Here is a 16,953-nt window from a genome sequence, read left to right on the forward strand (position 1 = left end):
GTAGCAATGGAATAGAAAATCAAGGAAATGTGATGATCCAAGTTAAACACTGTTAAATAATTAATGAGTATTAGCAATTCTGTCAACAAAATCAACTTGGGGCTGGACGCAGTGACTCATGCCTGTAATCCCAGCACTTTGGGAGGCCAAGGCAGGTGGATCATTTGAGCTGAGGAGTTTGACGCCAGCCTGGCCAACATGGCAAAACCCCATCTCTACTAAAAATACAAAAATTAGCGGGGGGGCGGTGGTGGTGCATGCCTGTAATCCCAGTGAAAGGAGTGGCCAGCTAGGCTTCTTAAGTCGAGTAAAGGCTCAGAAAGCTGTGAAACTCACTCATTTCCTGCCTCAAGCCTTACTTTAGTCCTAGATAAATAACAAGGAAGATATATGCTTAAAATATTCCTAACACCAGGATTTGTGCATGTTTTCTTCCCCAAGAAAGCTATAAACAGCGAAAATTTTGCTGTAAGCTTCCCTGTGTCCTCTCTCCCTCTCTCCCTTTCCCCTCCCCTGAAACTAAAAGGAATGTTAATTGCCCATTTGTCTGTGACCAGCAGACCTTATCCATGCTTCCAATTCCAATTCCTTGTAAAAATACTGTGAGATCCTGTCTCCTTTACTATGCTGCTGCAAAGTCATAAAGTAGATGAAACCTAAGTTGGAATTCAGGTTTTCCTCAAGATCTAAGACATGTTAATTGTCTTTGTTTCTCGCTCTAGTAACATCTCCCTGCCGCACATATTTCCCGCCTTAAAAAGTTTAAAAAGTGATCAAAGAATATAACACTGGCTACCTGCTCAAGACCCCTTCCACGCTGTGGAAGCTTTGTACTGTCACTCCGCTCAATAAAGCCTACAGCTTTTTTTTCTCTTAGTCCGTGTCTCCATCACTCGCAGCCGCCACGCCAATTCTTTGGCTTGGCTAAGGCAAAAACCTTTAGCATTACACCAGCTACTTGGGAGGCTGAGGCAGGAGAATCGCTTGAACCTGGGAGGCGGAGGTTGCAGTGAGCCGAGACCGTGTCCACTCCAGCCTGGGCCACAGAGCGAGACTCTGTCTCAAAAAAAAGAAAAAAAAATCAACTTGGCTCTATAGAGACAAAAACACATTAGTGGTTGCCAGAGCTGTGGAGACGGGGAAATGGGGTGACTGCTAATTGGTATAGGGATGCTTTCTGAGGTGATGAGAATATTATGGAATTAGATAGTGGTCATGATTGCACAAGTCTGTGAATATACTAAAAACCAGTAAGTTACACACTTCACAAGGTTAGTTTTGTAGAATGTGGATTATATCTTAATTAAAACAAAATTAAAAAATCAATATAACTGTTTCCTAGTCCCTGGCGTGCCCGTAAGGCACTTCTTTAGTATTCAGTCTGTTTCTTACTGAGTTTTAAGAATGGTCTTAGTCCTCAAGGACTAGCGAGTCTTCTCAAGAAGAGATGGAGTCCTTATTAGGACAGGATGCTTTACTTTGTGTGGCCTCAACTGTTCATGACGTGTTATAGAGGTAGTATTTGCAGTGACATTATTTTGCCACTTGTTGAACATAAGAGGAAGGTGGCTGAGCCATTGGGTTGCCAGCTGACACAGGACATCTGCGCAGTGGAATGTGTACGTCTAAGTTTCTTAGCTTTGGTAATGATGGCAGTGTGGGTCGTTGTGATTATCTGAAGTGGCCCAATTCAGCAAGGATTAATGAAGTTTGTTTTGCACGTGTTCTTTGATCAGAGTTCAGACACAGGGATGGAGTTGAGGCACAGGGATTGTATATGGGACAGTATCAGTGAAGATCCCAGCAGGGTGAGATACCGCAGGAGTCCCAGTGGTGGGAAGTCATCACCACCACTAGGGTTGAAGGGACCAGGGAAGAAAATTGTGCTTTCAGAGCCTAGTAAAAGCTGAAGCCATGTGGCAGGGCTCTACCAGAGATGCAACCTCCAAGCAAGGAGGGAATGGGAAAGAAATACCCCACCTTCTCTCTCCTATAGCTCTCCTGTCTTCTCTTGGTGCCTTCTCTTGGGTTAAACCCAACTGGAAATCAGAGAATGAGGGAGTCCCACAATGTAGGGCGTGGCAGAGAAAAGTAGAGAATGGTTGGCAGGACATGGAGTGTCTGGCAATATGGCTTTGATGGAGTGACAGGGATTATTCATAATTAAAATCATGTAAATAATTTCCACAATCAGAGCTCTTGGCACATTGCTGACTGCTGCTGCATCCAATTTTCCTTCCTTTGGGTTCTATGGAGAAAGTTTCCACCTCTCTTCAAAACTGAGGTCCTCCAAATGAGCTGTTGATTCCATGCCTACCTGTCTTCTCGGTGACCTTGTTCCGCCAGTTTTCCTTTCTCCTGTATCTTCAGCATTGTCCTCTCTACTGGGTCCTTCTCTCTAGCGGTGTAATATGCTCTCATGCTTTCCTTGCCAACAGACACTTTCCCACTTCTTCCTTTGCTTCTCATTTACAACCAGACTTCTCCAAATGTTCGCACATGCTGTCTTCACTTTCCCATCTCCCATTAATTTGTCTTTCCCCAATTTCTGGCTCAAATTATTTCTGGCACGAATTGTTGTTTTTTAGCAGCCTTATTGAGATAAAATTCACATACCATACAATTCACCTATTTAAAGTGTACATCTCAATGCTTTTCAGTATATTCACAGAGTTGCACAACCATCACTGCAATCAATTTAGAACATCTTCATCACCCAAAAGAAACCCATCCTCATTAGTCATTCTCCATTTCCTCTCAACCCTCCCAGCCCCGAGGCAACCCCAAATTTCCTTTCTGCCTCTATAGACATGCCTATTCTGGACATTTCATACAAATGGAATTATACAATATATGTTCTTTTGTGACTAGCTTCTTTCTCTTAGTGGAGTGTTTTCAAAATTTATTCATAGTAGCCTATATATCAGAACTTAATTTCTTTTTTTTCTTTTTAAAGAAACAACGAGATCTTGCCCTGTCACCCAGGCTGGAATGCAGTAGTGTGAATATGGCTCACTGCAGCCTCTAATTCCAAGGCTCAAGTGATCCCCCTGTCTCACAAAACTTCATTTCTTTTTATTGCTGAATAATATTCTATTGTATGGTTATGCCACATTTTATCTATCCATTCACCAGTTGATGGACATTTGGGTTGTTTCCACTTTTTGGCTACTATAAAGAATGCTGCTGCAAACATAAGTGTCCATTTTTTTGTGTGTGTGTGTGGACTTAAGTTTTCATTTCTCTTGGGTATGTATACCTAGGAATGGGATTACTGGCTCCCAGCTCCATGTTATACTCTTTGAAGAACTGCCAGGATGCTTTCCAAAGTGACTGTATGATTTTTCATTCCCACCAGCATGTATGAGGGTTCCAATTGCTCTACATCCTTGCCAATACTTGCTATTATTTGTCTTTTTGATGACAAAGATAACTTTGTCCTGTTGAGTGTGAAGTGGTATCTCAGGGTGGTTTTGACAAATGTTTCCCTATTAGCTAGTGATGTTGAGCATCTTTCATGTGCTTATTTTTATGTTTTTGAGACAGGGTGTCACTCTGTCCCTCAGGCTGGAGTGCAGTGGCGCCATCTTGGCTCACTGCAACCTCTGCCTCTTGGGTTCAAGCGATTCTCCTGCCTCAGCCTACCAAGTAGCTGGAATTACAGGCATGTGCCACCATGCCCGGTTAATGTTTGTATTTTTAGTAGAGAGGGGGTTTCGCCATGTTGGCCAGGCTGGGCTCTAACCCCTGACCTCAAATGACCTGCCTCCCCCTCAAGTGCCTCCCAAAGTGCTGGGATTACAGACATGAGCCACCATGCCCTGCCTCCTGTGCTTATTAACCTTTTGTATGCTTTCCTTCAGAAGCAGGTATTCAGATCATTTGCTCATTTTAAAATTGGATATTTGTCTTTTTATTTTTGAGTTGTAATAATGTTTTATAGATACGAGTTCCTTATCAGATATATGATTTACAATTTTTTTTCTCCCAGTCTTTGGGTTTTCTTTTCAATTTCTTTATGGTGTTCTTTGATGCACAAAAGTTTTTAATTTTGGTGAAGTCTAATTTATCAGTTTTTTTCTTTTGTTGTTCTGCTTTTGGTGTCACATCTAAGATAACTTTGCCTAATCCAAGGTCATGAAGATTTATGCCTATATTTTCCTCTAAGAGTATTTTTTAGTTTTAGTTCTGAAATTTTAGGTCTGTGATCCATTATGAGTTAATCTGTTTGTATGGTGTAAGGAGAAGTTTCCATTTCATTCTTTTGCAAGTGGATATTCAGTTGTCCCAGTACCAGTTGTTAATCCCATTAACTTTACTATTATATGGTATTGGAAACATATGGAAAAATTTATATGACATTCTCCCATTTGTTTTGTGGGTATATTCTTTTCAAAAGATTACTGTATGTTATTTTGTCGAGGTTTCTGGATATATCATGGGGATGCCAAGATAAACATGTGTGTTCATTCTGCCAAGTGAATTAGTGTGTCTGGTTCCTGAGGGGATTTCAAAGCTGGGATGTATAAACACATATGTCCAATCTGCCATGATCAGCTAGAATTGTCTACTTGCTTAACACTTATTTTCCCTGTTAGACTGAAGTGGCTTCCAGCCTCCATTACCATTCCAGTGTTTAGCACTGCATTGAATAAATTGAAAAGGACAAACTGAATGAATGATGGAGCAAGGTCAGAAGAGTCGGCGGGTGTGGAGAGGATCACAGAGTATCTTTGGATAGAAGGAGGGACACCATGTCTCCTGGGACTAAAAAATGATGAGAATGCATTCAGATACAGATTAGACGGTCAAGAAAGGAACACATAACACATGGGGGCAAAACATGGGGAATATGGGACTTCTCAAGGCTTTTCTGGAGAGAAGTTTGCATGGACAGACTTGGGATTCTCTGCAGTAGTATTCTTGAAGGCCCAAAGTGGCTGCTCCTATTTACATTTTTTTTGAGACAGAATCTTGCTCTGTTGCCCAGGCTGGAATGCAGTGAACATGGCTCACTGCTGCCTCTTGGGCTCAAACAATCCTCTTGCCTCAACCTCCTGAGTAGGTGGGACCACAGGCACGCACCACCATGCCTGGCAAAATTCTAAAAAATTTATTGTAGAGATGGGGTCTTGCTATGTTGCCCAGGCTGTTCTCAAATTCCTGGGCTCAAGCAATCTTCCATCCTCAGCCTCCAAAAGGGTTAGGATTACAGGTATGATCCACTGCACCCGGCCCTGATTTACTTTTACTTTTTTTTTTAGAGGTGAGGTCTTGTGCTGTCACCCAGGCTGGAGTGCAGTGGCGTGATCATGGCTCCTGCAGCCTTGAACTCCTAGGCATGAGCAATCCTCTTGCTTCAGCCTCCTGAGTAGCTGGGATTATAGGCATGAGACACTGCATCCAACTACTTTTCTATGTCCTAAAATGAGTGTATTTTGTGGGCATGTCAAAAGACTTATTGAACTTTATAAACTAGTTTTCTTTTCTGAATTTGACTAGTTCTCAACTTCTTCCTAAGGCATTTGCTAGTAGAAGAGTTTAGAAAGACAAAGTGCAGGCATTTTGAATCAGACAAAACTGATTTCAAATAGTTTTTCCAACTACTGTGTGACCTAGGAAAATTTCTTATTCTTTCTGAGCCTCAGTTTTCTCTGCTGTGAAATGGGGAACATAATATTACTCACCCCATTACTCATCCCAAGATCAGTGTTTAACTAAATGAGTTAATATGTGTAAAGCTCTTAAATTGATGCCTGTTGTACAACACCATGCTCAATTAAAAGCTTTATCTTATTTAACTCTCCAAACCAATACTCTGGATTGTCTTCTTTTGAAACCACATCTCATTTTCAACTTCTGACATCATCTTCTCTCCACCCCTTCAGCCTTCTTTCTTCTCACCCATATGAATATCAAGGTAGATTTCTATGTGTGATTGAGTCAGGGATAGGTCAAAGATGGACTTTTTCATCTTTATGCTGTTCTTTGGGCCTTAGCAGCTATGCTTTTAGCCATTGACAGTTTTGAATCTGAAGCATTGTGCCATTTTCAGCTATCTCTAGCTTTTTTTTTCAAGTGAAGTTAATTATAGTTTTGTAAATTAAAGTCATAGGACTAATTTTCACAGTGTTACTTTTAAGTATCTGGAAAATAATAGTCATTTCTTTATTTAACAGACATACACAAAAGAATGGGCTGACATTCTAAACTGCAAAAGTAAGCATGTAGAAGAAGCTGTCAGAGAACTTATATCAATATTTGAGCAGATTTATGAAGTGAAATATACTGGGAAAGTAGCAAAACAGTCAGGTAACTTTTCTCGTTACTATGTTTGAATTACAAGATCTACAGATTCGTTCTTATGTAAGCACCTTCTGCTTAGCAGGTACTGAATTCCAGACCCTCCCTTCCCCAGAAGCAAAGAAGGTGTTCAGCATAAATCACATTGTTTGTACCAACAGTTTAAGCCCAGAGAGTTCTTTTTGTTAGTTCGGGAATGGTGGGAACCCCTCTCAAATCCAAGTTCCCAACCCCAGTCCATCGTTGCAAGTTGGCCTTCCTCTGGATAGCAGTCTCAGGCCTGCTATGCTAACTCAATTTTTTTTTTTTTCTGGTGCAGCATTCTAATCAAGTCACTTTGACTATTTGATTTATTTTACTTTTTTTTTTTTTTGAGAAAAATGAACCAGAAAAAGGTAAATTCTATAATTTTCTTGAATCTGGAAAACTTAATCTGGGTGAAACCATGTTTTAAGACTTTTTTTTTTCTTTTCCTAGATCCTTCTCTGTGTAGAGTAAGCTATGAATTCCTACTTACAACTATCTTTGGGGTTTGGGTACAGATAAATGGTACCCAGTTGAAGAGTGCACTCTCAAGGAAGAAAACATGATACAGAAGCATGTATTCTCCACCATCCATTCCCCCTCCCATGATTAAAGGATGCCCTAAAAGGCTCCTAACTTTTGATTCTGCCCACGCCCTCATAACCTTCATTCAGTTTGCTTGACTGGGACTAAGAGAAACTTCCTTACTTCATCACATCTGTTCAGGCAAATTTGTATGACAAGGTGCCTGCATTATTTAAAGTGGATGAAATAATTTTTACCCTGTTGAATTTCCTGTTATCTCAATAGGTTCTAATAGTTTCAGTTTTATTAATAATCCCGAGAGAGAAGCTGTTGAATTTGAATCCCCTTTATCAGGGGCAGGGAATTTTAAGAAAAGATTCCCTAGTAGGGGAGTGTTTTGCTTCCTAGATTATGGTTTAAGAACACGGGACTTTTAGCTTTGCTCAGATTATTGTCCTGTCCTAGATATCTCAAATCTTTGGATAAATTGGAAGAGAAAGACATATTTCATTTTAAAGTTTTGTTTTCAAGCTCTAAATAAGAACTGATTAGGTAAAACTTTGTAGTTGGAGGTTTTACTTGTTAGTATTGTAAGGGGATGTGCCTGTCAGTCACGATCCCTGTTTGCTATACACCTGCTCTTCTCCCCAGCTGCTGCTCAGGAAAGTAGTGTGAGGCTGGCTTCGAGCAAGGCTAGCCACTGACTGCACCAGGAGTAGGTCACTGGCACAGAGTGTGCCACCCAGACTCTCGAAGGAGACCTGAGAGATGGCGCTGCCTTACAGGGATGAAGTTAATTAGCTAATTACCAACATATTTGAAGTAGGGAATCTGTGGGAAGCTGGCTCTTTGGAGTGAGAGAACATTCCAGTCAAGCAGAGATCCCGTGAAAGTGACATAGCAAGGAGAGAGTGAGAGGAGAACATTCCAGTCAAGCAGAGATCCCATGAAAGTGACATAGCAAGGAGAGAGAGAGAGAGAAAAAAAAAACTGTGCCTGGAACAATGGTTCTTAATGGGACTGGAAGGGATTTTGCCCCCAAGGGAATATTTGGCAAGGTCTGGAGACATTTCAGTTGTCACACCGTGTGTGTGTGTGTGTGTGTGTGTGTGTGTGTGTGTGTGTGTGTGTGTGTGTGTGTTGGGGGCGGGGTGGGGAGGGGGTGGGTGTTGCTACTGGCTTCTGGTGGATAAGGGCCAAGGGCCAGGGATGCTGTTAAACATCCTACGGGACAGCCCCCAGCAACAAAGAATTGACCCACCCAAGATGTCAGTAGTGCTGAGGATGAGAAAGCCTCAGCCTAGAATGAGTGTGCACATCACATCTTTCCTCTTAGAGTTTTTCCACTTAGTTTAATTAGTTTTCATCACAAGTGTCAAAAACACAAAAATATCATTTCAGTCAAGTTAGAAAACTCAAAAGATAAACAGATAATTTAGAAAGATAATAGGTAAAACTCTCTTAAAACTTTTCTGAATTCTAGATTGTATATTTACAGAGTGTATTTCTTAGTAGAATGACAATTCTATTGAGGTGGATAATTTAAATTGAATTCAAGGATGACTCCTACAGGAACAAATGCGAAAAACATTTTTCAAAAAACAGTTTTAAAAGTAAGAGCTTTTTAAAAAGGAGCTTCCTAAGAGGATTTGGCCATGTAGAATACACACAATGCTAAAAAGTCAAATGTTATATTTTTGTTTTGTCTTTTGTCTATAGAACAGCGGAAACACGTTGTTTTTGGAAGTGAAACAGAAGAGGGTGAAAACAATGACTATGAAGCTAATATTGTGAATGAGGTTGATACTAATGATAAAGAAGATGAATTTAAAAAGGTATTTATTGTGGAACAACTTCATGCAATTCACAGAATTATGGTTTATAGGATTATAGATAACCCCATACGGTGCTTCTTCCAGGCAGTTCTGCAACCAATCTGTATCTAATTTCTAACAAAATCCAGAAAGTATAATTTTCGATTTTTATACTGTAGGATCAGGCAATCCTTTAAGTTTTCCCAAATATCACAGCTTTTGATGTGATTCTGTCAATTACAGTTTATGTAGTCACCTCCCCTCATTGTGATTGACCATGTTTTCTCATATAGTAAATGTGACTTCGGGGATTGGAGCAACAATCGGTTTGACTCAGAATGGAGAACTTTGTTCTCAGTTGTTGTGTTTAATGGTTATCTGTATTGCAAGTCCAGATTGTGGTTCACTTGGGGCTCAGGGATCTGCATTTTAAACTAGCATTATGGATGACCACTCTGGACTCTCCCCCAGGAGAAGCCCTAGATAGGCAGATTTTCACATTGAGTTGAAATGTGTTGAGAATGAAGGTTCAGAAGGGGGCCTGGGGTTTCTTTTTCCTTCTTAGTCCTCACCCTTCTGGTCATACATGAACTCTGAATGTCACTGTCACATTTGCACTCATTCCTGCTTTCTCCTCCCCGGGTCAGTTTTCTTTTAATCCTTCATATCCACCTTCTTTTCATTCTTTTTCTATTTTACCCACTTTTACACAATCTGATACAGTTTTAGAAATAAACAGCACACATTTATTCCACTTTCACCTTCTTGCTCAAGGATGATATTGCCAGATAATTGGGAAACACTTTTCTGCAGCATCTAGATTTCTGCAGGGTTTAGGCTTCTTCTCAGTACCATGCACCAGGCAGCTGTTAGCAACCAGCAGGTGTCAACTGGAGCACTCCCCTCTCAGAAGTGCCTGTCTTCCAGTTGCATTACCTTTTGACACTGGCTGAAGTCCTTAGAGCATGACTGAGTACCCTCAGAACCTCTCCAACTGGGGGATCACTGGAGCTGCGCTAGTGGTCACCTCTTAAATAGCCTCTGCCTCGCAAATTCATCTCCACATTGCTGCCAGAATGGTCTAACATAAAAATCTGATTATGTTCAGGAGGGTGAGGCAGGAGAATGGCGTGAACCCGGGAGGCAGAGCTTGCAGTGAGCCGAGATCGCGCCACTGCACTCCAGCCTGGGCGACAGAACAAGACTCTGTCTCAAAAAATAATAATAATAATAAAAATCTGATTATGTCTCATCTGTGCTTTAGCTTGATAATTCACCAGCCCTGACTGTGCCCCATTGCCACGTGGAAAAGCTTGATATTCCTCTTTGTTCATGCCTTATTACTCTCTCTTCTGCCTCACCAACCCAGTCTCAGAGGGGCTGGGTTCTAGAACAGTGAGGAACAGTATGACCAGAGCCTTGCCCCGATGTGTGACTCATTGTGTAAACAAGACATGGGCCCACATCTCTGCCTACCAGGCTCAAAACCTGTCCTGTGCTCTGATCAATAAACTTGGCTACTTCTCCCAAGGGAAGGAAGGGTGTGGAGAGAGGGTCAAACCACGGTCCCAGAGGGTGGAATTTTCATCTCATATATTTGAGTATTGCACATTTTAAAATACATTTATCCACCAAGCTGAGCTTCTTGAGGATGGAGACTAGTTATCTTCTTGTGCCCATGCCGTTAATCATTGAGAAATGTACCACATTTAAAGTGCTTCAATTTTGTTAGGTGAAAATTGAGTATTGAGCAAGCCAGGATTACTCTGAACATACTGTTTGTGAATTTTGGTCTTTGAATAAGTCCCTCTGGTTTGCTAGGGTGTTTATGCAAACACATTTTTCATGTATTCTTATTTGTCTAAAAAAAACCAGACAAGTAATTTAGGACTGAATTTATTTCTACAGTATCATTGAAATTGTATAGTTTATTATTTGTTGCCTTTCACATGCCACATCTAATATTGTATCATTGTTTTGGGGATGCTCGAGGTTTTTTGGAGGAGAGATACCAAATTTAATCTGATTTCTTATTACAGGAGTGTAAAGAGGTCTTTGCTTTTTTCTCTCATCAATTACTAGACAGTCTTCAAAAAGCTACACGGTTATCTCTGGACACAATGAAAAGAAGAATATTTGTTGCAAGGCAAGTTGAAAATATGCTAATCATGTCTGGTAATCATACTTATATTATAATGTGAATAGCACCTCTTATAAATTTATTAATTAAAAAAACTATAAAATTTAAAATATAGCATTCATTAAAAGACCGTATGAAAGTATTTGTGTAATACTGCAAGAACTGTAGTTAAATGAACACCCATATTCCCAACACCCTGCCTGAGATAAAAAAGGCTACCAGTCCCCTCATGGGTCTTCTCCCTTCTCACCTAAAAGTAACCACTATCCTGAACTTGGTGTTTATCATTGTCTTGGTTTTCTTCACAGTTTACTATGTTTTTGTATCCCCAATCCACGTATCAATTAATTTTGCCTGTATTTGAACTGCGCTTGGTATAATGTTTTTGAGATTCATCCATGGGGTATAGTTTTTTACACTTCTGTGTAGTTGGAGTATACATAGTCTGTTTATCCATTCTGCTGGTGATGGTGATTTGGGTTGCTTCAGTTTTTGCTATCAGGAATAAAGCCTCTGTGAGCATCTTGTACCTGTCTCCTGTTGTACCTGCTAAGAGTGGGTTTGGTGGGTCCTAAGGTATGTGCATGCCTCATTTTACCAGGCAGCACATAGTGCGAGTACCCATGGCCCCTCATCCCTGCAGACAGTATTATTCGGTTAAAAAATTCTTGCCAACGTACAGGGTGTGAAATGGCATCTCATCAGGATTTTAGTTTGCATTTTCCTGGTTACTGATGAGATTAAATATACTTCCTTGTGTATATGGGCCATTTGTTGTTTCTCTTCCTTAAAAGTTGTGTTCCTAGTTCAACTAGTGTGGCGATTCCTCAAGGATCTAGAACCAGAAATACTATTTGACCCAGCAATCCCATTACTGGGTATATACCCAAATAATTATAAATCATTCTCCAAGAAAGACATATGCACACGTATGTTTACTGTGGCAATGTTCACAATAGCAAAGGCTTAGAAGCAACCCAATGCCCATCAATGATAGACTGGATAAAGAAAATGTGGCACATATATACCATGGAATACTATGCAGCCATAAAGAAGGATGAATTCATGTCCTTTGCAGGGATATGGACGAAACTGGAAACCATCATTCTCAGCAGACTAACACAAGAGCAGAAAACCAAACACTGCATGTTCTCACTATAAGTGGGAGTTAAACAATGAGAACACATGGACACAGGGAGGGGAACATCACACACCAGGGCCTGTCAGGGGGTGTGGGGATAGGGGAGGGATAGCATTAGAAGAAATACCTAATGTAGATGACAAGTTGATGGGTGCAGCAAACCACCATAACAGGTGTATACCTATGTAACAAACCTGCATGTTCTGCGCGTGTACCCCAGAACTTAAAGTATGATTAAAAAAAAAAAGAAAAAAAATTGTGTTCCTTTTTTGGCCTGTTTTTCTATCGAATTGGATTAATTCATAAGTATTCTTAGTATATTACATTATTGATGATAATATAACAAATGTCTTTTGTCAGTTTTGCCTTATCTTTTCATTTTCTTTATTTTCATTTTCCATTGCCGAGTTTTAAAAATATTCAAATTTATCAGTTTTAGTGATTTGTGATCTTTTTAAAGAAACCAACTCTTTCCTACTTCATAATGTCTTCCAAAACTTTTGTAGTTTTGACCTTTATATTTAGGGTTTTAATTTACATGGTATTGATTTTTATGCTTAGTGTGAGGTAGCAAATTAGTATATTTTTTTCCATATGGTTAATTAGTTGACCAAGCAAAAGTTGTTGAAAAATCAACTTACTTGTGAGGTCAGGTGGGGGAGTTATTTAAGTTGCATTGAATCTATAGATCAATTTGGAGAGAATTAGCATCCTTACAAATATTGAGTCTTCTATTCAGAATTATGTATTACCTCTTCATTGATATGTCTTCTTTAATATCTCTCTATGACGTTTTATAAATCTCTGTGTAAAGGTCCTGCACATTTTTGTTAGATTTATTCCTTGGCTATTCATTGCTGATTTTTAATTTAATTGTACTGTTTAATTCTCCCAGTGTGATTGTGGATTTATTACACTTTCCTTTTGTTTGGGTCAGTTCTTGTTTTATGTGTTCTATGGCTGTGTTGGTAGGTGCATACAAGGTCATAGTAGTTAAACCTGCTTAAGAGCACTTTTCCTTTTATTTTTATTTGGCAAATCTCTTTATCTATATTAATCCTGATTCCTCACAATTTAGTTTGTCATTACTTTACCAGCTTTTTTTGTGTAATTGTTTCGGTCTCTTTACTTAAGCCTTTCTCTGTACTTTTTAGTTTTACCTCTTAAAAACATTGTATACCTGATAATTTTCCTTCAATCTCATTATCTCTGTCTTAGTGAGTTTAATTTGTTTGCATTTATTGTGATTTTTGATATAGTTGCACTTAATTTATGACATTTTATTTTGTGTTTTCTTCTCAATATTCTTTTTCTTTGATTCATTTTATTATGACTGTTGTCTTTGCGGTGGATAATTTTCACCATTTATTCTCTTTTCTGTACTTCAGTTCTTTAAGTGATTACCCTTAACTTTAGAATGCACATATTTTTCTCCAACTAAAAGAAGTACTGGCCAGGCGCAGTGGCTCACGCCTGTAATCCCAGCACCATGGGAGGCCAAGGCAGGCGAATCACTTGAGGTCAGGAGTTTGAGACCAGCGTGACCAACATGGTGAAACTCCGTCTCTACTTTTTACAAAAAGTAGACAAGCATGGTGGTGCACGCCTGTAGTCCCAGCTGCTAGGGAGGCTGTGGCAGGAGAATCGCTTGAACCTGGGAGGTGGAGGTTGCAGTGAGTCAAGACTGTGGCATTGCATTCCAGCCTGGGCAACAGAGTGAGACTCCATCTCAAAAAAAAAAAAAAAAAAAAAAAAAGCACTGTCCTTAGTTTTGCAGTTTTCTAGTCTTATTTCTGACTACAAGGGCCTTGGCAGGCTTTACTCACTGAACTGTACATATTTTATTGCTGTTTGATGTTTTAGTTTTATTTTTGTGTAAACACTCAAAAATAATATATTAAAGTAATTTATTTACTGGCATAATTTATTAAAATCTCCAGGTTCTCATGTACTTTTTTTGTATCCCACTGGTTCTTTAGTGAAGATCTGTGAGAAGTAGACTCTTTTATCCTTTTTTTGTAAGTCTGAAAATGTTTCGCCCTGATACTTTCATAACATTTTGGCTGGATGTAAAATTTTTCTTTGTCTTTTAGCACTTGGAAAGTATTTCTTCATTTTTTTCTGAGTTTTGTTGCTGCTGATGAGAAGTCTGCAAGAGTCTAACTGAATATTCTCTTTTAATCCTTAATGTTTCTGCTGTTTTCTTACCCCGTGTGGATTTGTCTTTATTTAATCCTGCTTTGTTCTCAGAGTGCACTTTCTAGTTGAGGGTTTATAGCTTTCCTTAATGCTAGAAAAAACCTCAGCAATTTCCCCTTTAGTTATTGCTTCTAGGATATTCTTTCGTTGTCTTCTTCTGGAACTCCTATTAATTGACTGTTGAGTAGAATGACCACATAACTTATTGTTCCAACTATGGAACTTTTGTGGGTGAAGGGGCACTGTCCAGATGAGGTGCCAGGACACAGTGAATCTGGAACTGTCCTGGGCGCACTGGACAAGTGGTCATTTCATATGTTGGGGCTTCTCATTCTCTTCTCGTTGTCTCCTAATGACTCTGTCATCTATGTTATCTTTTTGCCTTTCTGAACTACATTATGGGCAGTATCTCTGTATCTACTCTAAAGATTTTGTCATCTGTGGCATCTTAAATATTTCATGAAAAAATACTTTTTCCTTATCCTCCAGATATGGTATTATTTCTGCCTTTTTAGTTTAGCAATTTTTTAATTTTTTTGGAAGAGTCTTCATATATCACTGAACATTTTCCCTTATTTTAGAGCTTGTTATCTGGACATTAATTTTTATCTAGAGTGAGTTTCTGTTTCGTTTTTGGATTTCGTTAGCTCTCTTTCTTACCCTTAGACATATTCACGCATACTTGGGTTTTAATGTGCAGGCTCTCTTTGAACGAGGGCTTTGTTTTTGTGTTTCTTTTTCCTTCTCTCTCTCCCTATCTGTGAGTTTCACTTTTGCCTCTAAATGACACTTGGAATCCTGAGTACAGAACCAGGTTTTATTTCTTCACAGTTACTGGCCCCTGGAGAGATATTGGGGGTATGGCAGGTTCGGCTAAGGAACACACGGATGGCCTGACTTAGTTACTTATCAGGGAATTTGTGGATGTGCTTCTTTTGCCCCAGGTCTGCATCTGCTGGAAAAGCCGTAGCTGCAGGCAGTAGGTTGACACATCTTGTCTTGCAGCATCATCTGCAAGACAGGTGGGAGAGCATCATCTTAGTTTTTGGCCTTACGTAGTGAGGCTGGCCGAGGCCCCATCCCTCATTGAGTCCTGTCCATCCTCTATATTCCACCAGAGCCAACCTCCCCACGGTCACTGCCTCTTTCCAGCCCGGAACCCTGGCTAGGCTGTCCTTGTGTTTCTCTCCATTTCTACTTCATGGAGATGCTTACCTTGTATTTGAGCATTCTCATGTCCTTTATCTCCCATCCATGATTGTGATGGGTTTGGCAAAAAGAAGCTTTTTTGAAGTATGAACTCACTATGCCACATTGATTTACAAGTTCTGCAGCAATTCAGCAATTTTTGAGGAGGCATACATGAGGATAGTACTAAAAATCCTTACTTGTCTAAAATGTCTTTCTCTTATCCCCACACACGAACGCTAGCTTGGTCTTCTGGGATCAGAATTCCTTTCTCTCACACTCTACAGAGGCTACTCCACTGGCTTCTTTGGTTTCAATTTTGAGAGGAGTGTTCTGCTGCTAATCCGATTTTCCTTTCCAACTAACAACTTGTATTTGTTTTGATGCTCACAGTATTTCTCTTTTATTCTTGAAATTCACAAATTGTATGTTTAGATGCAGGTGGGTTTTTTCCCCCCATTAATCCTGTCAGGCACCTAGAGAATTTCTCCAAGATGAAAAAACAAGCCTATTCTTAAGGTTAAAGGAGTGCTTTGCTTTAATTTCCCATATCTACACAGTATTCACATGCCGTATCTAGGTAGTAAGCATCTCTGAGCGGAGTGACTCTCTGGGAATTACTTAACCTCTCCCTACCTTGGTTTCCTTATCTACAATATGGAAATAATAATAATCATACGGTCTGCCTTACAGAATTAATGTGAACATAAACTGGTAATCTGTGGGAAAGTGGCTGGCATACATTAAGCATTCAATAAATGTTACTTATTCTTACCTTTTCCCTATGTATTTTCTCTCTCTTTGTATTTTGCACCTGAAATTTTGGAGAATACCTTCAGCTGATTCTCTAATTTGCTATATAAGGTACCAAATGATCTAGTGCACTGTTCACTGCCTTTATTATTCAACTGTTCCTTTATACTTTATGAAAACTCTTTCTTATTCTCAAATTACACACTTTGAATCAATGCCCACACTAATTTTATTGCAACATCTTGAATTTCATTGGGAGACTATGAATTGAGGGATTTTGTTTGCTTGCTTGTTTTTTGTTCAGTCCTTTCCAATAATATGTTTATCTGGGAACCATTGGCCCTGAGTGCTAAAAGTTGGGTCTTCACTTTTGAACTGCGGCCTCTATGTTTCTTGTGATCCCCTCCCACCCCCCCATCTGCTTGTATTTAGAAATGGAGATGTAAGTTTTCAGTAATGAAGGTATTTCTTGCACTCCCAGAGAAAATGAGAATGGACAGTTTACATTTATTATAATTTTGCCTGGGATAGGGGTGGAGGTTAAGACAGAGGGAGCTATGCTAGCCAGACTAATTTGAAGCTCTGCATGTGTCCTTCATAACTGGACTCAGGCATCTGTGCTGCTGTCTGTGCATGAGTGATATTGTTTAACAAAGCAGTTTTTGGAAAGCATGGACCAGAAACTTCCTGTTTAATCGTGTAAAAATATAGATAAAGAAGCATATAAAGGTATATGCTGGTGATCTCGTCCTGTATCTGTTGCAGGGCTGGGAACAAAGAATGCCTTTAGTAAACATTGTTAAAAGTTATTACTGAGAAAGAACAACGTTAAAATAGTAGAAAATGTATATGAGATTACTATTTTA

General features: G+C 39.5%; 1 protein-coding gene across 1 annotated transcript in view; it reads left to right on the plus strand.

Annotated features, from left to right (window-relative positions):
* Positions 1 to 16,953, plus strand: part of DNAH8 (dynein axonemal heavy chain 8) — a 311,999-nt gene that overhangs the window by 81,248 nt on the left and 213,798 nt on the right. Inside the window, exons 22-24 of the mRNA XM_054492591.2 lie at positions 6,180 to 6,312; positions 8,572 to 8,687; positions 10,706 to 10,812. Coding sequence (XP_054348566.2) covers positions 6,180 to 6,312; positions 8,572 to 8,687; positions 10,706 to 10,812 — 356 coding nt within the window. The remainder of the gene's footprint in view (positions 1 to 6,179; positions 6,313 to 8,571; positions 8,688 to 10,705; positions 10,813 to 16,953) is intronic.

Source organism: Pongo pygmaeus, chromosome 5, assembly GCF_028885625.2.
Source record: "Pongo pygmaeus isolate AG05252 chromosome 5, NHGRI_mPonPyg2-v2.0_pri, whole genome shotgun sequence".
NCBI lineage: Eukaryota > Metazoa > Chordata > Mammalia > Primates > Hominidae > Pongo > Pongo pygmaeus.